The sequence below is a fragment of the Osmerus mordax genome, chromosome 2, assembly GCF_038355195.1.
Source record: "Osmerus mordax isolate fOsmMor3 chromosome 2, fOsmMor3.pri, whole genome shotgun sequence".
In the NCBI taxonomy this organism is placed as follows: domain Eukaryota; kingdom Metazoa; phylum Chordata; class Actinopteri; order Osmeriformes; family Osmeridae; genus Osmerus; species Osmerus mordax.
Window position 1 is genome coordinate 14,420,987 of NC_090051.1, and position 22,865 is coordinate 14,443,851.

General features: G+C 45.8%; 1 protein-coding gene across 1 annotated transcript; it reads right to left on the reverse strand.

Moving 5' to 3' along the window:
• Positions 1 to 174: 174 nt before the first annotated feature.
• Positions 175 to 22,663, reverse strand: mao (monoamine oxidase). Its single transcript, XM_067253398.1, has 15 exons — positions 22,535 to 22,663; positions 16,041 to 16,135; positions 15,721 to 15,858; positions 10,332 to 10,436; positions 10,051 to 10,142; positions 9,787 to 9,928; positions 5,486 to 5,635; positions 4,805 to 4,964; positions 4,583 to 4,679; positions 4,443 to 4,496; positions 4,232 to 4,289; positions 3,904 to 4,001; positions 3,673 to 3,784; positions 3,425 to 3,487; positions 175 to 3,295 (listed from the first exon to the last, which is right to left on the reverse strand). Exons 1-15 carry the CDS (start codon positions 22,587 to 22,589, stop codon positions 3,140 to 3,142), a joined length of 1,575 nt encoding a protein of 524 aa, XP_067109499.1. The 5' UTR covers positions 22,590 to 22,663; the 3' UTR covers positions 175 to 3,139.
• Positions 22,664 to 22,865: the final 202 nt, after the last annotated feature.

Consider the following 22,865-nt stretch of genomic DNA (forward strand, 5'->3'; position numbering starts at 1 on the left):
ATCTGCTTTATGCACCATCCCTTTGACCCTGAACTTGTGCTTAGTGGCACATTGAACTATTGCTCTGGATGAACACCAACAGGAAACTGGGTCAACAGCAAGTGGGGAAATGCTTTTGTGCTCTACTTATAACACACACACACAACAAAAGTACAAAATACTATTAAACAGGTGTTAGGTTAACTCAACTTTTTTTTATATCACCAGCTTGGTAGTGGAATCATACAAAGACAAGAAAAAACGTAATCACCGGGCAATAAGGTAGGATTACTCGTACACACAGCTAAAGGAAAATACAGAACAGTCTAGAGCCTGATAATGAAGGAATCTGATGAGGATGAAGGAATTTGATGAGGATCTTAGAGTAAACAGGAAGTAATCAGGTTATCTGAATCCCTTTAGATAGAATACTGTACTGTGTCTGGAACTGACAAACCCTGCATTTGGAACGATCAGGTGTTCTGGAACGAGCAGAGATTCTGTCCTGCTCAGTTGCGTGTGTTGCCGTTCGGGGCACTGTAGCTCCAACGAGACAGATATGAGCCACGTCACATGATTGTTACAACCCTCTTATCATATTTCACAACACACAGCCCCACTCCTGTCCCTTCGGTGATACCAGCGGTGAACCACGTTCTGAAACCCAGCTTCCACCGGTGCAGGGAGGGCAGGAGACTGGAGAGAGGTGGAGGAGCAAGACTGGAGGCGTGCTATTTCTAACGCGGAAACATCGAAGCCAGGCAGCGGGAGAGAGCGAGGTTCGCCCGTGTGGCAACCACAGAGAGAGAGGCAGAGCAGCACAGCAATCACAACGTCACGTCACACCTAGCTTCACTGAAGGTGGGGGGGGGGGGGGGGGGGGGGGTCGTTTAGACAAGGGCCCCTAAAACAAGGGCTGTCCTCATGCTTGTGTGTGTACTGCAGTGGGTTTGACTGTGTCAAATGGCCGAGGCGGCCGATTGGTCACTTGCCACGTAGGTGTCAATCGGGCTGTGTGGGGTCACTTCCCTGATTGCATCTCTGGACTTTGATTCGAAAGCTGAGTGTCACATGAGCTCATTACAGGCTCCACCCCATCGTTTAAACGTAATGAATGCATTCTCAGCATAAGTGCAGTGGGTGCAGCTGTTAAACCAAGCAACCCAATCGGCATCCTACAGTGTCTGGTTAAAGCAAAGCAGTGGTACATGAGCTTAGTCACAAACAGACAGTACTGTAGTGTGTACGGTTCCGTTTTAACACGTTACCACATGGCCATATAAGAAAGGACATTTCAGTTTCATCTTATCCAGTGTGGCCCGACGGTGATGAACCTTCACAACAGAGAGCTAGCCCGGGTCCATTTGACCTTTTCCTTTCCAGTGCAGACAGACAGGGACAGCGTTAGAGAGGAGAGGATAGTGTCATAGTCACACAGGCACTTGAGAAATGACAAAACACCATGACTTTCATTAAGGCACAACAACAGACTACACTCACGAAAAACATACACACACACGTGTCTTTGGAAAGACAACACAATGATCCACTCCCTGGACTTAATGCACTGACAGTAGACATCCAAAAAGTTGGGCTGTGAATTTTCAGGTTCAGCTACATTTTCCTGGGTTGGTCGAATTTTCTGAGTAGGCAATTTTTTATAATCCCCCAAATAATTTGGAGATAAAATGGTGTAGCAGATGAAAGCCTTGTTAAACTTCATGTAAATAATGTCATGAAAATGTTTTTGGCTGTTAGAGGGTGTAAAAAATAGACAGCACCATCTGACAAGGAGAGAATTAGATGACAGTATTCCCACCAGTGAATGTTTGTTAGTAATACTATCCCCACTGTACAGACCTTGTCAGATAGTTCTATTTATATGTTTTATTTCTTTATATTTGTATTCTTTCATCAGTTTCACTGAGCATTTGAGGACTGTCTTTAGGGCATCCTCCTCTGGTTAGTAATTCTATAAATAGTAATAAGCTACTAGAGTGCTTTTAGTGTCAGATTTATCTCTGTGCTTTCCCCTAGTCTGGGTCTAGGAAAACAATACAATGCATATTTCAAATATATTCATACGTGAGAGATTCAAATCGAAAAAACGATTAAAAGAAATAATACCTAGATGATTCATATCGAAAATTAGGATCACCATACATTCAAATGCTTTCGTTCAGTGTACAGGAACTAGCTGGACCCTACACAGCAGCTTGGTAGAGAACAGACAGACTTCACTGGGTGAGACGTCTGCCTCTTCCGTTTCAGCACAGGAGGATGTGATGTACACGTGCCAGTCTGGTGGTCCCCACAGGCTTCTTCTATCCTAGACCTAACAACGCTTCTCATCAAAGCATCTGCATTTATGGGTAGGTATAGTTTAGAACCAGGCTGTGTCCAGGTATGTGTCCTGACATGGTTAAATGTTTCTCAGAGCTGGTTACAGCTGTTAAACCTTCAGGAATCAGCACCTAATATCAGCAGAGGTAATAGCACAAGGCTAAGATATTCTTTTACACTCTTTAGCGCCCATACACGGAAAACATGAAAATAACAGACCAATACAGATCTATAAATGTATTGGTAGTGTAAGGAATGATCAGTTCAATAAGGTAAGCTATATTTGTCAATTTGTCTATCTATTGATTTTAGTTTGGCCTTCATTGGTTTATCTACCGTTTTTGGTTTCACTGATGAAGAACCAAAGTTGGATCCTCACAGATACTCACAAGCATTTCTTTTCTTCTCCCCCACAAACGCATCTCTTTAAGACAACCCCTTTTCAACACATATCAACAATATTCTAACCTGCCATCACACAGACGTTACAGACCTGTGAGATGTTACAAAAGTCGTCACTGTATCACATCACTGGAACGGAAAATGGAGTACGTTAAGTTGCAAGGCCTGGTCTGGTCAGGGGAGATGGCGTCATGGTGTATCCATAACAATGGCTAGAGGTGTGTGTAGAGCTGAACAGTCTTTTACATGGCATGTAGGGTTGCTGACAGCCCGTTCCCCACAGAGGGCACCAGCTCTACCTCAGCCTCCTATGGGACAATGTGTTGAACCTGGGGCTGCGGTGAGAAGTGCGCTACTGGGGAAGGGCGGTGTCGTCAAAGATGCTCGAAAGGAGGATGATGGGAGGGGTCGAGGTTTAACTTCTGGACAGGAGCCCCTTCTTATAGGCCGTCAGCCCGGCTGCCGTGGCAAAGGAGAGGATGGAAGTTATGCCCACGAACTTGAGGAACCCGCCCACCGACGGAAGATTTCGCTCCCAAAACGTTGTTACGAACGGGTGGGCTGGAACTTCCTGTTGTTGTCAGAGAGAAAGAGAGTGAGAGAGAGAGACACACACAAGGGAGTAAGAGGTATCTTACATAGAATACATTTCAAGAAATTCCACTGTAGCCTTTTTTAAACATGTGCGATGAACACTTACAATAGACTCAGGCTCTGGTTGCCAGATCTGACTTGCAGGGATTTTTCCCATCGCACACATGATCTAAAAAAAGAAATCACAGAGATAACTAAAAGGCAAGTTCGCAGAAATCTTCTATCGTCTATCGAAGTCAATGGGACTTAGATCTCATTTGAAGCTCCAGGAAACGATTCCTAAAGTTAATGGTTAGGGTTAGAGTTTGTATGTAACAGAGGGCGTCTTGTTGTGTTGATTGTGTGACCCCTGACCTCACGGGCGGCCCTCTCGCCGGCCTGGATGGCCCCCTCCATGTACCCACTCCACTCTGTGGCCGTCTCTGTGCCCGCAAAGTACAGCCGTCCAATTGGCTCTCTCAGAACCCTGCAGACAGGAGAGGAAATGAGAGAAGAGAAGTGGACGAATTGTTAAAAAGCTTTTCGACTTGAATCTATAATTATACATATCTAGTATATGTGACTGCAGGTGAATGTCAGACCAACCTGCCATACTGGGTGAGGATCCCAGGAGGGAAGTAGGCGGTGTAGCATCCTCCAGAGTACTCCTCCTCACACCAGTTCTTCTCCTCATAGTGGACAGGCTGTGGAAGAGGAGAAGGGAGGAGTGAGGAATACCTCCAAGTAGCGGTCTATTTCGCTTTTCCGGTGGTCTGCTCACAGGATCAATTCATTAGTCTCGCCCAATCCCTCTGTCCTTTTAGCCATTATCCATCCATCCATCCTCTAATCTATCCAATAATCAATCCATCCATCCATCCACTCATCTATCCATCCATCCACACATCTGTCCATCGATCCATCCATCACTCACATGCAGCGCCTCCTCTGAGCCCAGCACTCTGGAGTAGATCTCACAGATCCTCTTCTTCCTGAAAGTTAACAAAACACAGAAAGGTGTCAGACATGCACAGGGGCCCCCGAGCCTGAACTAGTCTCTGAATGGAGGGTCTCCAGATACTGTTTGGGATCAGGTTTGATCTCCATAGGAAGCCTGAATTGATCTAGAAACACGCAGTCTTTACCTCTCCTCTTTGGTCAGGCCTGCTAGCCTCCTGCACTTGCGGGCCAGGATGAATCTGGAGCACATGGATGAAAGAAGCACAGTTAGGACAAATAGAGCTGATTCTATGGCGGGACAGGAAACTGAGAGGCAGGAGCTTACCCCATAATGGCAGGCACAGTCCCATCAGGCTTGGTGTCATCTAGGGTCAGGCCAATTGGAGCCTCCTCCTCCTCAATCACCATGCTGCCACAGTACCCTGACACACACACACACACAGCACCCAAGAGTTCATTATAGCTCAAAAGATCCAAATAAATCAACTCTACCCTCAGCAAAAGTTAAACAAGGATCAATCTCTGCCATCTGTTCATCCTTCCCTACCCTTCTTCCTCCAGAAGTTCTCTCTGTAGTACATCATGCACTTGATCACACTGCCCATGGGCACACGGCTGATCAGCTGGTTCCTGAGAGGGGGCATCTCGGGGTTAAAGTGCATCTTCATGTTCAGACCAGGGGGTGTGGCCAGGATCACATACTTGGCCTGACAAAGATATCAAAAAACACGCACGCACAAAAGCTTAAGGAGTATTAAATTTGTGGTTCCCCCGTGTACACTATCTCAGCCATTCGGATAAAAAAAGATTAGCTATATCCTGTAGCAGGGCTGATTTGAGTGTAACAAGAAGGTAGGTCTCTCAACTGGCCTCTCCCAGATCGCTGACCCCGGACCTACCCCAGATCTCTCCCCTGGCCTTTCCTCCAGTGTGCTAAGCAGCTCTGGACCAGTGTTAATGGGGTTTAACAGAGAAAAAGGATGTGAGCAGGCCAGGGTACAGAGACGAAGACCAGCTTTATGACAACAATCCCCCTGGGCTTACCCCTCCACACACACGCGCGTACACACACACACATAAATACGAGGCCCTATGATCAGTGTTGTCACACTGACGGGCTAGTCTCGAATCCCCTAGGTGGCAGCAGAGAACACCTGTGTCTCGGCCTCAAATCAACATGAAGTCCACGCTACTCCCAAAACAATCAGTTACAGCAGCTGTTACTCACCTTGTACGTTTCCTTGTTAAGTGTCTCAACCACGACTTTGTCTCCGGTCTGGTCAACGCTGTACACCGGAGACTCCAACTTCACCAGGTCTCCCAGCTCCTCAGCCATACACTCGCTGATCTGGCTTGAGCCGCCCACAAACTTTCTCTCCTGCAGAGGACAGCATGGGGTCAGGGAACATTACAAATAAGAGGGCTGGATTTTCATACGTTAGGAATCAGTGAAGTTGCTATGGTGACTCTTGATCTTTAATGAGCCCCCTCACACTTCAGGTCCGGTTCAATCTGTACATTTACATGTGTTCATTACTAAGCTGACGCTTTTATTCAAAGCAACGTATCGTACGGGAGGAAAGGGGGCCAGACTCGGCTCCAGAACAAATGAAATGGGGGGGCATTTTTTTTCACAAGGGGGGCACGCATTTACAAAGCATGTATGAGAGTCAAAGTAAGAGCAGACCTGCATATTCTTCAGGAAAGTGTAGCCATGTTGATATTTAATTTATAGCCAATGCCAGCATTTCTTATTTATGCTTTAACAAAATCATTTTTTGAAGGGGCACAGCATTCCATTTGGGGGGGGCATTGTCCATCTTGGAGCCGACCCTGAAGGGGGCGTGTATCTTGATCTGAAGTCAAGTGCTCTAAGCTATACCTTCTGCTCCCTACATAGTCCATTAAAGTATTTCCAGCGGTTAGTGCCATGGTATGTATTTTTACCTGACACAATGCAACCATAACATCATCTCAACTACAGTATTGTAGAATCTGCTGTTTGGGTAGTACAACAACATCATATTTCAAGTGCATCATTGTAGAATTGCATAGTGTGGAAGAAATTGGGATTTCCTGTGTGCTTACATTAATCACTAATCAATAGAACTAGTCATTGGATACTAGTTAGTACGTTTATCATGTAAGCTTGCTATTAATAACAGTATATTGTGTCTATGTGTCAGGTTAATAGATGTTCGGGGTCAGGAGAAAGTACTGGCTAAATGGTCCTTGTCATGACTACAAGGAGAGCTCCAACTATGAACTCTCTAGTGTGAGAGTTGTCATGTGTTGGGAGCAGTGAATCTTTCCCTGAGACTGTTGTAACGTCATTCCTGCCTGACTGTCACAATCTATGTTTACATTCTTGTGCCCTATTAAAGAGGGTCCTTCGGCTTTCGGAGCTGAGAGAGACCTGGTTGAGACCTAAGCTTGGTGTTGTGTTGTCATTTATGGTCAGAAGACTGGTTTTCTCTCCCAATCTGCAGATTGATAAATACGTATTAAAATCCAGAACTCAACTGAACTTAGTCACTCCATTTATGAAGAGACGGACAAAACACTTTCTTCATCAATAGGTACAGTCTGTATTTACATGACGGAGCTACAACAGGATCTCAAATACAGAATACCAGTTTTGCAGGCACCACAATAAGTAATGTACACATAAGTGAAACTTAAGGTGCCCTTAGTTCCAGTTACTTAATTCAGGTCAAACTAAGTCATATCTGTCTGGGTTCCTTAGCCAATACAGACAGATGGAGTTCTTAGTGGTAGTTTAGACTGGCACAGAGAGAAGTTAAGACAAGCAACAACCCCATCACGTACAGCACATCTGGGCTGAACGCTCTTATTACTCATCACGTACAGTACATCTACAGGGCTGAACTGGGGGGTATCTTATTGAGTGTAACCACGTGACAAGGGCAGAAGAATTCCCTCTCCCCTGTTGGAACAATTGAACTAAATGGCCCTCTTCACATTGTATAAGCGCAGCTAGTTCAGGCAGGGCAATCGCGTCACGCGTCATCCATTTATCAGGGTCGTAAGGCGTCTTACTCCACCTTCCTTTCCTCCGCCCACTACCACACCCATGTTAGCAGCGCATATCCATTGGGCCACGTCCGATAAGTCTTCTGTGTTCTATCCACCAGGGGGATTATATCTCTATTGCTCCCTGCCTCATGTGTCATGTATGCATGCGTAGCATCGAGGAGGCAGGGAGAGCTTCCCTTAGATCATCCACTCCGCCAAAGTTAATCTACATGTCCATGTCATGTAACAATAAATACTCAAATCTAATACGTGATTTTCTTGACTGAACTGCCCATACCCTCTTAGGGGTAATGAAAATAAACTGAGGAGGAAGATGACCTGATGACCAGAATAATTATGATTTTGTAACTAAAGACCAAAACCTATTTTTACCAGTTAACTCCCATAGTTAATACTAAATCAACTAAGTAAAATCAATACATAGCAAAAGTATATATTTAGAAATATACTTTGGTGGTAAATCCTGTATCTCTCCTGGTTAAAAATGTTTGAAGAAATGTGTGATGTATGCCTTCTCTAGGTACTGTGATGCATTACAGGGAAGACTATTGTCGGAAGTACCCTGCCCCGAGATATGTTATCTTGGAACCCCTCATGGCTATCCTATAAATACAGATGACTGAAAGCCATTATATTTGTGGGATTTTTTTAAAGAGCATTATTATAACAGTCTGTTGGTTTGGTTTTTGTAGATTTACCAATTATTGCATGGTTCCTTACAATTACATTTGTTTAATCTTAAACTACTAAATTACATTTATGTAGCATGGTTGATCGTAAGTGTGCAGTTAGATGTTGGAACAACAATTCCGAGCTGCACATTTTCTGGCAGAATTGTGCCTGTCAAGACCAGGATATGTTAAGCCAGGAATGAGTATACTATTAGACATGGGGGATTAACAACAAACAAAAAAACACAGCTTTTGGTGTTGTTTCTCTGTCTAAGCTGTGTTTCTCTCAGTTTTCTTTTAACATTGAATTCATTTAGAAGATGCTTTTATCCATAGTGATTGATATGGCTATGATATTGATATTGATACGCTTTGCACAATAGAAAAGAGTGAGGCCTAAGTCACTATTACAGCAGGCTTATCCACGCTAAGTGCATCTTCCATTCAGTTGACACACTAATATGTAAATGCCCCTATAAACTGGTGGTCAGTTTTGTATACTTTATTGTATTTGTTTTGTATACTCCATTGTCTTTGTAGTGGGTTAACAGCTGAATATTGAACACACTTTCATGGTGAGATTCTCATCTGTGTCTAAGTTATGTCACTGTCTGTTTGGTGCTCGAGTATACATGTAACAGTATCCTTTGTTTTTTGATGCTGCAGACTGATCTATCAATTGGATTATTGCTGCTATACTTCACACTGAGCTGGGTTTGATAACTGCAAGTCCTCCCTTCAATTTGATACTCTTTAGTATATGAATTATTCGAGTTCGATGAAAGTAAAGCAGAGTAACAGAATTACAGTCTGTTTCCTGGAGTGCTTCACAGGCCTTGACCTCATTCTCAGACAAGCTCCCACCCTTACAGTCTGGTGATGAATGGTTTTAGAGAAGTCCGCCCTCTGCCAAGTGTTCCAGCTAAACCAGTCCAGGCTTGGTTTGCATTTCACATCAACTTCACTAAAATATGTCAGTTTAATTCCACAGTACATGGCATTTCAGACCGCAAGTGTGTGAGTTAGAACACAAAAATAAAACATTGGTACATAGAAGAAAAATGTTGAGCCTCTGGCTGAACAGAGAGCGATTCAGACACATGGGGAGGGGAGGGTAGAGGGGTTCATAGAGGAAGCAGGGCTTGGCAGACCATGCAACAAACAACTTATATGGGAAGCTATGGTTCTATGTTATTATACATCTTGCAGTCTAATATTTGGCCTACTTGGGATCAAGACCAGGGGAGAGTGTATGGCGTGTTAAAAATACACCTAGTGCCTCCAAAATAATCTGTAACCCCCTTACATCCTATGGGGGTTAGTGTGTGTCTGTGAGTGTGTATGCACAATAGTGTGCGTGTATTTTGAAGGGCCGCTCAGTCAAACAGGAAATGACAATGGACCTCACATCAACATCCTATAATTACCCAAACACATCCCTTTTCCTTGTAACCATGGCAATTGGGCACTCAGCGTTCCCAAGTGAAGTAGGAGAATGGGGCAGCCCCTGGCTCCAAGGAACAGCCTTTTGTGAAGGCAGTAATTAATCAGGGAACAAGGACCTTGGTTCAGTCCTGGTTTGGGGGAATCTCAGGTCAAGAGAAATTTGGTGGGATAGCTAAAACACAAACAGAGAGACACACTGACAAAGACAGAGAAACAATTAAAGGTATCTCTTGCAGAGAGGAGTGTCAGAGGAAGACGAGAGGGGGAAAATGTCTTTGGAGTTAGGTCGACGTTGTAGCGAAGTCAACAGGAGCCTGCACCTGCGTGTGTGTGTGGAGGGGGGGGGGGTGCCTACCTGTCCTCCATTGGTGGTAGAGAAGATCCTCATGGTTCCTCCACACTGCTTGACGTACCAGAGGAACCAAAGCGCTGACACCTCGTGGGGCTCCGAGGTCACGTTCACGTTCACAAACAAGGTGGCGAAGCGCTGGGCCGCACTGGAGGAGACGGAGAGAGGTAGAAGGTCATGGACCTGCACAGGACCATCTGGTCACAGTCAAGATGTCATAGAGTACAAGCCAATGATGAGTTTTTTGCGTGTATGTGTGTGGTACAATACCCGGTCCAGCAGGTCTTGTCAAAGAGCTGCTTCATTGTCATCTTGTCCCACTCCTCAGCATGGGGGGCCCTCCAGGGAGCCTCTCTGGGGATCTGGAACATAGAACACAGAACGCTTAGAGAGTTCACTTGCTCTCGAATCCAGTTCTGGAATGTACGTGTTGTTCTCGACATTGTGACATTTGTCCGTTTGTTTGATAGAGGTTTTATATGATGCAGACATATCTACAGAGAGACAGGAGAGAGAGAGAAGAGAGAGAAAGAGAGAGAGAGAAGTGTTACCTCTGCACCCATCTCATCCATCTTCCTCCACAGGTTGTTGTAGTCCATGAGGGCAAAGGGGTTCCACATGGGTGGGAAGGAGCCCTTGAATGGGTATGACTTCCCCTAAAGGAACACAACATAATCATCATCATAATCAAAATAGTAAGGCTTTTATTTTTTGAAGGCATTATTTTAAAAATCTCTACAGACAGAGGTTTACTAATTCCAGTTAAAAGGTTTTCTTAAAGTGCCTAGTCAGAGTGAGAGTGCAAACTATCTCCCAATTTCCTGCAGGAGGCTTAATGTTTAAGGTATGATAAACTATCAGATGACCTTATAGATAAGATATCATTTATTCCGAATTTCTCAATCCTAACTGTGGTGAAAGTCACAGAACAGTTTGTGTGCAAGTGCAGCTTTGGACATTGAGGGCCTCATGTACGTACATTTGCAAAAGTAGCGTTATTAGCGCCATGGCCAACCCGCAGATTGCGCACGCTGTGATACTTCAGTTTACGCCGTATTTACGAAACATGCAGTTCATCGTCTAATCAGCGCCTTTCTCCGCCCAATACCGTAAATTGCAAGCATTTAAACGCGCAATTGAATGGGCCTACTTCTCTCTTTCTATCAAGGAACAGCCACCAAAGTCAAAAAAGCGAAAACAAAGATTTAGTGATAACGACATTTATGTGCTTGTTCATGAGGTAACAGCGAATTTAAATATTATACAAGGCCGGAAATCCACACTGACACAAAAAAATGCTATATGGACAGAAATGACTAATTCCAGTAGGCCTATGCATGGCTGCTTAATCTGAAACGCGTAATGATTTCGTGTTCACTCAACTGAAAAAGTGTGATCCTTGTGGCAAAAATACTTTCAGATCGTCTCCTCGGCCTATGTATTAGTCTTGCTCGGATTACTGATGTCATTTCACCAGGAGGCATATGCGAGGAACCCGCTTGCATCCAGGTTTACACCTGCTTTTAAGAGGCGCAGAATTTTCACCGCAAAATAGAGGTGCACTTTCACGGGCGGTTTCTGTACATACCGTGGAATACATAATTAGGCGCACTTTATGCATCCCCTCCCATCTCTTTATGGGAAATGTTCCCGCGACAGGCAGTCTGCACTTTTACCTCAGTGCGGCATGTTTGTACATACCTCGCCATGCTTTTACGCGCAAATTGCGAAACAAATACGCCTGAAGTGGGCGCAAAAGCGTTAGTACACGAGGCCCTGAGTGTGTATGTGTTCACACATTGCTTGACAGGTTAATGAATGTTTGTCGGCGTACAAAACCACCATTAAACCCCAATCCTCCCCCAGCCTGATGACAGGGATGGAGTTATTTTGTCAAATTGACTGCAGGTGTTTGTGCTCCCCCTGCTTCATGAGCAGGAGAGAGGAGCCGTGGAGGACTCCACGACTCCAGTCCCAGGTTTTCAAAGGCCTTGTAATGGTCACTATCATGGAGACAGAGACTGGGATAGAAATAAGGATTTAAACAGAGACAGGGACTGTGTTTAGTCACAGTGCTAAGTGCTGTTATAGTGCTAAGAATGCCTATTGCTCATTGGCCATTGCCACAGCTCTGTCTTCATGGAGATGGAAGTGTAGAGAACGTGCAGAGGAGAGATGACAGGAGGACAGGAGAGAATGCATGACAGCATCTGCTAAGCCATCACCAGTGAGCCGAAAGTAAACCACAAAAAGAGAGAGCATAGATAAACATTTAGGTAGAACACAAGACACTACATCTTCTACACAGTTTAGGTGAGTGTTCTGTCTAGTCATTAGTATTCTAGGGGAGGAACCAAGCTTGGGTGCTTCCTGCTATATGATGATAGAATGCCTTTAACTATACCAGAATATTTGAGTGCATATCTCAAATCTTGAATGGAAAAGACAACACAAGCCAACAAAAAAAAGTATTTAAATTATTTTGTTCCATGATGATTGCTGATAAATAATCCCCAGATAAAAACGGTAGATCAAAGAGTTACACATTTCTCAATAATTTATAACAGGTATCTAAGTGAGCTCTTTCACGTTTATGATAGTGATTTCTCATTAATGATCACTATGCTGAGGTGGCAGCTCTGCCAGGCTTATCAGCACCAGTTTGCTGATAGGGGAAACTAGGCCTGGCCTTTTGGATTAGCTTCTGCCAAAGGAAAGCTGATTAGCCGTGCGGCTCACTGGGATGCTAACCCTAATTACACAATGACTGGGCCAATGCATGTGTGCATGGACATTATTGACTAACACTGGTAAACTGTCAGGGAGTTGAGCGTGAATGCTAAATGCTACGTTACAAGTTAGGCAACAGTCACACTCTCATCTGCCAAGGGCATGACTGATAGCAGCATACCTCTAACAAAGAATATGAAATACAGGTTTAAATCCCAATTTGATTTCACAAAAGCCTACATTTTGAGCCCAATTTGTTTGAATTACATTTTGGTCTTAAAAAAGAAATTTTGCTCATTGTAGCTCACAACAGCAATATTAAGCAACGTTATGTTAAATAACTGACTAATAACTGACTAATCCTAGAAGGCTAACAGAAGTTATCTGAACCTGTTTGATCAGATCTAAAACAGAGAAACAGGTTTTTATGCCAAAACCACAGACAAACAGGTGTATTTTAACAGATGTTAAAATACAAAATTGAACAACGGAGTTGTTCTTAGGCGGTTTGGATTGTCTCAAAATGCTCACATTCAGAGCATGTCGTGAGGTGCGCAAACGTCATGGCAGCAAGGTGAAATTTAGGTCATGGTCCAAGATCGATGAAATCGGTTCTTTGTGCTTTTCAAAAACAACACAATGACCTGAGCCTGTCGTGAGGTATAGGACATTCTCTGAACCAGTGTCCACGCCGCATTGTAGTCCACTAGGATCTTTCTCTTGCACTAATTTGTCACTAATGTGCTGTTGTCAGACAACCTTTTCCTCATGTGGATGATGAAATAGAGGCCTGAGGTTGTTGTGTCGGGTTATCACCTAAAGGAGCCATTGATTGGACAGCACGCATGTTCACAGAACCCAAGGCGTGTGTGCATGTGTTACACTGTACAGTACAGTGTCTTTAAAATGGCCTATTGCAAGAATATGTTCTGTATGTGAACTGTAACTGTTAAATGTATGGCCTATTGGCACACTGATGCAAAGTAGTAGCTTGGTCCTTTAGGGATGCTGCAATGTTATAGTGCCAGCGACACACACACACACACACACACACACACACATACACACACACCCACCCACCCACCCACACCCACACCCACACCCACACCACACTGAGAGACAGTGATACTGGGTGAGGAGCTTTTGATGAGGCATGCTGCCATGGAAACCATCCAGGAAGCTACCAGGAAGGGTAGCGGAGTGTGTAAGCGTTTGTGTGTGTGCGTGTGTGTATGTGTGTGCAGCTCTGAGAAAGGATCTGAGAGATAGTAGCTAGGGAAACACTCTTTCCAAGGCTCCTGTGCTTTACTCCCTACACACGAGTGTTTCGCTTGCACGGCTGCATGCAACCACAAGGCACGCAGACACTCCCAGAAACACACACACAAAACCCACACACTTTATGGATAATAAATCTTTCACGTCCCTTGCCAAAATCACAAATGTGTTTGACACGGTTGTGTAAAATGTTCCTGTCTGCGTCAATGCCTTTCTAATGTTCATTATGTAAGAATGAATCCTATAAATCTATGACAGAAAATGGCCAAATCAATGCAGGGGTGAGCTCCCTACGGCAAACAGGCTCTTCTGATGTGGTTCGAGCAGGAGGCTTGAACCTGGACCGACTGACACATGGACACAGACTTGTCTCCTATTCATCTCGGCCAAGATTTGTATTGAATGTAATCTTCATATCATCCATGCAGAGGAGCCAGGAAGGGATATCAGGGAGGGAGTCTGGGCATGCCCAGTAGAGCAGAGGGGTGGGGTTTCCAGAGGAATGCTTCTCTGTACTTCGGGGAGTCAAGGAAACCCTTTGACATCACCTGCGTCGACGCTGTGCTGCACATGTCTCCTCTCATTGACGTACAACTGGCATGTACATGTGCATGTGAGTAGGCCTGAATGAGTGTCCGTGCGTGCGTGTAGGAGAAACCATATCTCAGGTTGGTAAGGGAACAGATAGATAGTGCGCTTCCGTAAGTGTGGCCCGTGTGTGTGTGTGGTCGTGTGTTAAGCGTGGCCCATCCCAGGGAAGCCTCCCCTGCAGTTTCTCCTGTCTACATTACATTTCATCATTTAGCAGACGCTCTTATCCAGAGCGACTTACAGTAAGTACAGGGACATTCCCCCGAGGCAAGTAGGGTGAAGTGCCTTGCCCAAGGACACAACGTCATTTTGCATGACCGGGAATCGAACTGGCAACCTTCGGATTACTAGCCCGATTCCCTCACCGCTCAGCCACCTGACTCCCATGGACGGTACTTCAGAGGAAGACGTCTGCCAGTCTCACCAGCAGAGGGGGTCTGTGATTTACAGTGGCAGGCAGGTTGGCCAGGGGGACTTGGCTGTCACTGTAGGCCTAATCAAATCAGAGGAAGCAGCATGCGTGTGTTAAGGGCAGTGGTGCGGCTGCCCTAATGTGATATGGAGGGAGGGAAGATGATGATGGTGGGTGGGGGGGGGGAGAGGGGAGGAAGGAATACAGAGAGAGAGAGAGAGAGAAAGAGAGAGAGAGAGAGAGAGAGAGAGAGAGAGAGAGAGCAGAAGCTGCTCCTCCACATCTCTTTCGTTCTCTTCCCCTACATCTCTCTCCACCTACTCTCTCTTTCATTGACCACTCTGTCCAGGAGAAACCACATTAGAGATAAAGGAAGCCCCCCAGGCAGAGATTAGCATCTCCAGTTCCTAGCACCTAGCGCTTAATGCTGGGCTAGGAAAGGGTGGCTGGCTTGCTATCAGGAGGACACCATAAAGGCAGTAGGTGGTCATGGAGAGAGCTCTCAAGTAACAAAGAGTCTCATGGACATGTTATGATGTATAGCAAGGTTTAGGATGCATTTCATGTATTGTTAAAATCCTATGGAACAACAACAAGGGCTTAGGGTTGGTGTTTGTTGCTAGATACAGTAGTCACTTCCAAAACAGACATGTGTTTCCTAAACATTGAGCCATGATGGAGGCAGACCAGGAAGTCTATCTGATGAGAATGGTCAATGCTGACCAGAACTCCTGCCCCTAGGCCACCGTGGTTCAGTGAACTGTTTGTCAGTGGGATGACTGGGTCTACCTTACATCGATCCTGCTATTCTGAGCTCTGCACATGGATCTCTTCAGACCCGGCGGAAAAACTGATTCAAACTGCCAATTTATTGTTGTTTTCCATCTTGACTTGGCTCTCTGTGTTCACACTAACATAAACACACTTACCTTGACATAGTGCACCAGACTCTCTTCCTCGTTGACTTTATAGGTTTTGACATTGTATTCCTTGGCCAATCGGAGGATGCGGTTCTGAGTGGGCCCGATATAAGCCCCGCCCAGGTCCACATACGTGGTCTCCTTATTCTAAAATAGCAGAGATCAAGATAGAGTGAGAGCGCAAAAGGGAGAGGGGGACAAAGCAACAAACATCATCAGTATATATAGCATATCATCTTCAACTTGTGAAACAGAAGAAGTCCACTGCCTAAGTATTCACTCTCAGATCAGTGTTTTCTTTAAGGTTGTGGGTGGAGTCAAAGTCTCACCCGAACAGTGAAGGTCCGCCCTCCAACTCGGTCTCTGGCCTCCAGAACCACAGGCTTCAGGCCACTCGCCTTCAACAGCTTGGCTGCACTTAACCCTGAGAAAGAGAAAGACAGTGAGGGAGAGAGAGAAAGGGAGGGAGGGTGGGGGGAGTCGAGAGAGAGGGAGGGAGGGAGTGAAGGCAAGAGAGAATGAGAGAGCGAGATTAATAATGTGTAACGAACATATCGGAAACACAAGTTCCTTTTGTGTTTTATGTCGGTGGGCGGAACCTTTCGAGCATCGATGGTCAGGGATAAGGTCAGGGTCAGGGACTGGCTTAAAGTCTGGGCCAAGATGATTTGTCCCAGATATTTTATGCTATGCTACAACACAACGTTTAGTTCTGCTCTGTCTCTCTGCCTGAGTGCTTTATGTAACAACATGATTTGTATGACTTTGCATTGCCCTTCTCTGTGCAATTCTGTCCAATACAACATAACACATAACAACACATCACACACAGGGGGGTTGCGGGGGTTGCGGTAAGAGCTTGGGGGGGGGCACCAAGGGGAGGGATTCAGGGCAAATAGAAATAACGGTATACACTGGGAATGTGTGAGAGAGGATCACACACCACCTGACCTGCACACATCATGTGAGAATACAGGGAGAGAGAGACTGAGAGAGAGATAATTTCACATCCTCACACGGCTACAGAGAGGAAGCAGTGCTAGGGGAAGGTCTTCCGGAAGCTTCCGATCACCAAGAGTTCTCAGGCTCTCAGAGGACACGTTTACAGGGGCCCAGTTCAACAGGGTTGTCAGTGTTAGAATTGTAACGTAAACGACTATACAGCTGTCTAAGCTACTAAAGCACAGCAGAGTCACCAAGTCAAGCTACACGGCAACAGTCCTGTAGAAGTGGTCTTGGGAACCAGCTGACTGAGAGCTGTTTGTCGCAGCAGTACAAGTGAGGGAAATACTCCAGAGGTAGACCAGAACAGTACCACTCTGACCCCAGGCCCTCTCTGTCTCAACCCTAATCCCAGAAGACACATACACCTAATGAAGCGAGGTCAGATCCAACATACATGCACACGCACGCACGCACACAAACACACACACACACACACGCACACACATTCACACACCCATAAAAGCAAGTATGCACCACATGCATGTGCTAACTTAGACAGGTTAAATGAGGGTTAGGAAGGGAGAGAGAAAGAACGAGAGAGAGACACAGAAAGAGAAAGAAAGATAGAGAAAAAGAGAGAATGAGAGAGAGAGAAGACAGAAAGAGAGGGACAAAGCAGAAGAAGCACGTTTTCTGTGGAACACTCTCTCAACAGGAGCTCACATCTGCAGTGGTTTTATGACCCCCCCCCCCCCCCCCCCCCCCCCCCCAATCCCTCTCGCCAGATCCCTCTAAGCCTGGAAGGCTACCAGAGTTTATATTGGTTTAAGCATACTTTATCATGTATTACTTATCCAACCCCACCAATGTAAACAACCCTGCCACGCTCCTTCCAGCCCTGCAGTGCTCTGGCCAGAGACTGAGGAGTGTCTGACAGATACGACTCTCCTGTCTTCTGATGCTATTAGGTGTGCTCTCCTCAAAAGGTCAGATGGCCGCTCAATAGCCCTAAACAAAGACCAGCTCTGACTGCACCCTTGCTAATGGTGGATGACCACCGCAGTCTTGAAACAAGCAAGTGGCTCATGGATCTTTGATCTGAAAATGAAAGCCTTGATCTGACGGTGAGGATGATGATGATGATGATACCATTTTGTAATCAGGTTCCCTTCTGAATAAGGGACTTGTTTGTTAGGGCCACGATGAGAGTGCGATGATGAAAAGAAAGAAAATGAACATAAGAAAATGAGCACACTGCAATCAGCCATAGAACATAAGGGGTTCTGGGGCCGGGGCAGGGGTCCTGGGGCAGGGGTTCTGGGGCTGGGGTCCTGGGGCTGGGGTTCTGGGGCTGGGGCAGGGGTTCTGGGGCAGGGGTTCTGGGGCTGGGGTTCTGGGGCTGGGGCATGGGTTCTGGGGCACGGGTTCTGGGGCTGGGGCACGGGTTCTGGGGCAGGGGTTCTGGGGCAGGGGTTCTGGGGCTGGGGTTCTGGAGCTGGGGCAGGGGTTCTGGGCACAAGGAGTGATACCGTTACGGAAGCTGGAGCAATGTGTTGAACTAGGGCTTGGGCTATGCTAAGTAAAGGTTTTGAGGTTGAAGGTCGTCTGTAACCAGAGCTGACTGAGGAGAGGGCTGATGCTGAGACCAGTCCTGCTCCATAGAGTAGGCAGCCATGGAGAATGGCCCTAAAGGGATTATCATGGAGGAAAAGGTCAGGCTGGCTTTGAAGGAAACGTTTGTAGATCAAAGGCCTACTCTGGTAGAATGGAGATTGCTGCCTCAATCTTACTACAGCATCTCTCTCTCTCTTTCTACATTCCCACTGTCTCTAAATAACTTTCCCAAATCGATCATTTCTCTCTCATACATTCTGTCCTGTCGCTATTTATCCTCTCTTCTATTACTCTCTTATCTGTCTCTATATCCATCCTGATTCCCCCTCTCTTCACCCTGCCCACCATCTCTTCCCCAGCTAGCACCTTGTGGCAGTGGCTGACCCAATTGTGTTGGTGTTTCTCTCTCATGTCTGTGGAGGTAGAGATCCATACAAGCCCTCATCTTCACCCCCCCCCCCCCTCCCCCCGTCTGCTCCTGATGTGTTGGAATACTTCAAACGTTGCAACATTCCAGACACCAAAGCGTTAATGGTAAACACATACTACTACTGCTATGGGCCAGAGGGGAGATACTGTCATGTCTTGTTTTGGCTGGAAGCATCCATTTGTTATAACACATCAGGACACACACCAATAACACATCAGGACACACACCTATAACACATCAGGACACACACCTACATCCACAGAGAGAGAGAGAGAGAGAGAGAGAGAGAGAGAGAGAGAGAGAGAGAGAGAGAGAGAGAGAGAGAGAGAGAGAGAGAGAGAGAGAGAGAGAGAGAGAGAGAGACTAGCCCTATCTTCCCCCTTCCCCACTGTCAATATACAAAGCTGATTATTACTGAAAACAAGATTGAAAGGCTAGGCACAGTTTCCCTGACAACAGTAAATGTAAAGCCACTTGGCAGGAGTGTGTGTGTGTGTGTGTGTTGGCAGGGGTGAATGCATCCTTTGTCTTCAGCTTGCCTTGTCTTTATTCAAAGATGACATAACTAGAACAGAGACACCACAACTGGAGTCACGCTGAACACACACACTTTTTCAAAGGTCATACCAATCCATCGGTGTCCCCTATGCCTTATTCTGAACCTGATCACAGGTGAATGAACTTGCAGTATTAGAATTAGCTCATTCTAATTAACAATGATTAAACTTTTTGTATAAAAAAATTATTACAGAAAGTCTTATCAGAAGGGGCAACTAGCCTACTCATATCAAAGTCTGACAATGTTTTACAGTTTTACAGCCCGTCCTCATTGACTCTCTTATTTTATTAATAACCCCTGCATTCCTCTGTCCATAGCAACCCAGTCTCCCTCTCTCATGAGACTCTGACCCCCCCTTCACCTCCGTGCCTTCACCCACTGGCTCCTACCCCCACCAGCCCCCCCCCCCCCCCCCTGTGTCTGTGCTAATTTGCTGAATCACATTACCACTTCTGTCTATCAGCAGAGGGCCACCAGATGGGAGATGACATGCATCTTTAACCCCCAGACCTCCTTATCTTCCCCCCTTTTCTCTCTGGAAGTCTCTTTCTCGCTCTGACCCTTGCTTACTGTCTCTCTTTGACTTTTTCTTTTTCGGCTTTAGTAGACGTATACTACCAGCAAAAGGTAGGATACACACATTTCATAGCATGTATGTGCGCGTGTGTATGTATGGACGGAGAGTTCCAAGTGTCTCACAACGGGTGAGTCCAAACCTGCCACCTCTCTCTGTTAATATCGCATGTTATCTTCACAAGTAGACCAAACACGAGACACACAGACAAAACCCTAACCCTGCAATGTCACGAGCCAACATTGTGTATATTGACTTGGGAATGGGGAGGCATTGACAAAGACGTGGGGCTGCCTCACCTGTCAGTAATGACCTCCTCAGGTCTAACAAATAAAGCCGCACTATTGAAAATCCATTACAAACAGGAGGGAGGGGTAGGAGACCGACTGCCCAACGCAAGGAAAATGAAAAGTCAAAGGGGGAGATAACAGCATCCAGCTCCCTTGGTTACTATTGGTTCTCTTGCCTGACACGACCATGTGGAGTCTTTGGGTTGAGTATGAGCACAGCTGACGGCAGGGAGACATATCCCACACTATTATTCATATGTGGGAGGTTGAATCAGGTGCTCCACACACACACACACACAGCATGGTGTGGAGGGCATGGTGTTTGCTCAGCTGGATGGAGTGTGTGGTATTTCAGGCCCCTCCCGCTGTTTACTGGGGGGCAGATTTAGGAGGAGTCCACCCAGTTGAGCTTTGATAATCCCTACGACACGGTGGATTCCAGTTGGGAAGAATTCCCTTTTCGTCAACAGGGTTGTTCATAGTTAAGAAGCTGTTCGTTACCTCCTTAGAAAGGGCGACGTCGACAATCGCGGAGTTTATATAGTTGTTATACGCCGACGGAGAAGGAATGATAGACCCGAAACAATCCACACCAGGCCGCTGTCTGTGCACACACAGCGGCCTGACCCCTACATACCAACAGTATTCAGCATGAGCATGTTCAGCACCAGGAACAGCCCACACACATTTACGTTTTACCCACACAGACACTCACTCCCCCGCATGGCATCTGTAGGAGCAGTTACATTTTAGTCATTTAGCAGACGCTCTCATCCAGAGCGACACAGTCGTTACAGAAATCCACACCAGATAGCTGAGCCTTGTCTAGTTTTTACCCAACGATGGAAAATACCGTCTTGATCCAGAATTCCTATTGAGCGTGACGCAATTACATAGCCATTTGACTTTACAATCATCTAGCTCTCAAGGTGAAGGTCTGTTGGCTGGGAGGACTCCTGCTGTGTTTAAAGACCTTTGTTCTCAGGGAGACTCCTACGCACATATTTACTACTTTTGGCTGATATACATTTCATGAAAGAGAACTGCCCAACTGGTCCATTATTCGTTTCAGGGTTGCAGTACAATTGTGAGCCATTCAGCTCTTTTGTCTTGCTTTTCTCGAAAGCTCTGACTTCTCTATTCCCCCGCCTCGTGTTTCCTTCTTTCCCTTCCTGTTTCATCAGCCTTATCTCCTTCATTTTCTCCATCCTTTCATGTCTCTCTGAGGACCTTCTCCGGCAAAAGAACGGTGATATTTCTTTTTGCCTCGTTTTTTCTTTTCCTCCCTCCCCCCCACTTTCCATCTATCGCTCTCTCCCTTCCTCGTTCCCTGCTGATGGTTTGGTAACAGGCTGTCAGAAATGTTTAGTGTTTTCTTGGAAAGTGCTAGCTCCCCCTAAGGGAGAGGCCAATTGGCTGATGGCTGGAACATGACAATTACATTTACAGACTGGAGAGAGAGAAATGTCCTTTGATTAGAAGACAAGGACTGTACTGTATGGGCCTCATTGCCACCCTCTAAAGAGCAACAGACAAATTGAGCAATAACAAAGTGAGATTCAACAGAAGACCAAAAGAGAGAAAAGAGAAAGAGAAAATTACCGGTCTCTCAAAGATCTGACAAACAGATCGACAGACAGACACGTAGACTGACTGACAGACTGTCTCTAAAGGACTGTCTGAAGTAACTTTATGAGGCGGGAAGTGGGGGGGGGGGGGGGGGGAACGGCCAATGGTCAACGCAGTAAATAGGCTACATGGTCACTACAGTTTACTCTTATCAAGGACGGTTGCTGATCTGTGTCAACAATTGTACACCATCCATTACTGGTCCACATCTCATGTTGGTGAAACCAAAATTATACAAACAATGGCACTGCAGGTGACACTTTGAACAAAACCCGCTACGGCTTTTAAGTGTAGCAACATTACAATACCCATTTACAGCATTATAACCAACTGTACTGCTGCATTTAACAAACGGTGGAGTTTACGCAACACCGACACTCCTATGACAACAGCTACAACTCGATAGATGCAGCTTCACGGAAGAGACTGTCAAGCGAAATAAACTGGACAACGTTGGTTGCTACTGACAAAATAAAAAACGGGGGAAAAGCTGTTAAATCGGGTTAACCAGTTCCGAGCTCCATGTTCAAACAGGTTAAATAGTCAGGCTATATGATGTCAGAGTAATTTGACATGAGGCAAATGTCCAATTTTGTCTATGTAACAGTTTTTCACTTATATAAAACACTAGACGACCGCCGGTGGCGCGAGGTGTCTGAGATTCGCAGGAAATCACTCTAAATTGAGAAGAGTTCTTCTGAATGTTCGGTCCGTCAAATGTTAAAGTATTTGTTGATTTAACAAGTTCATGCAATAATGTTTTGTTTAAATTGACGACTAACCTGATATTCCTCCCCCGACCACTATTACATCGTATGTGTTGCTCGGTGCTGTCATGTTGTTTGCCGCTCTCTCTGCCTCTCTCTCTCTCTCTCTCTCTCTCTGCCCCAGCTGGCTGCAGTTTGCTTGCCTGCTCGCTCGGTGCAGAACGCGTCGAAGACAGGGGATCGCATCTGTATTATAGCGTCAAGGCAGGGCCGCTTCCCCCCGGCCCCGCCTACGAGTTGTAGACTAGACTACTCAAGCAGCATGATTCTGTTGTGACATTTTGGACCATACATTTCTCGAAAGGTCGTTTATTCTCATCTCCTCGCACTAGGCTAGAAAAACACC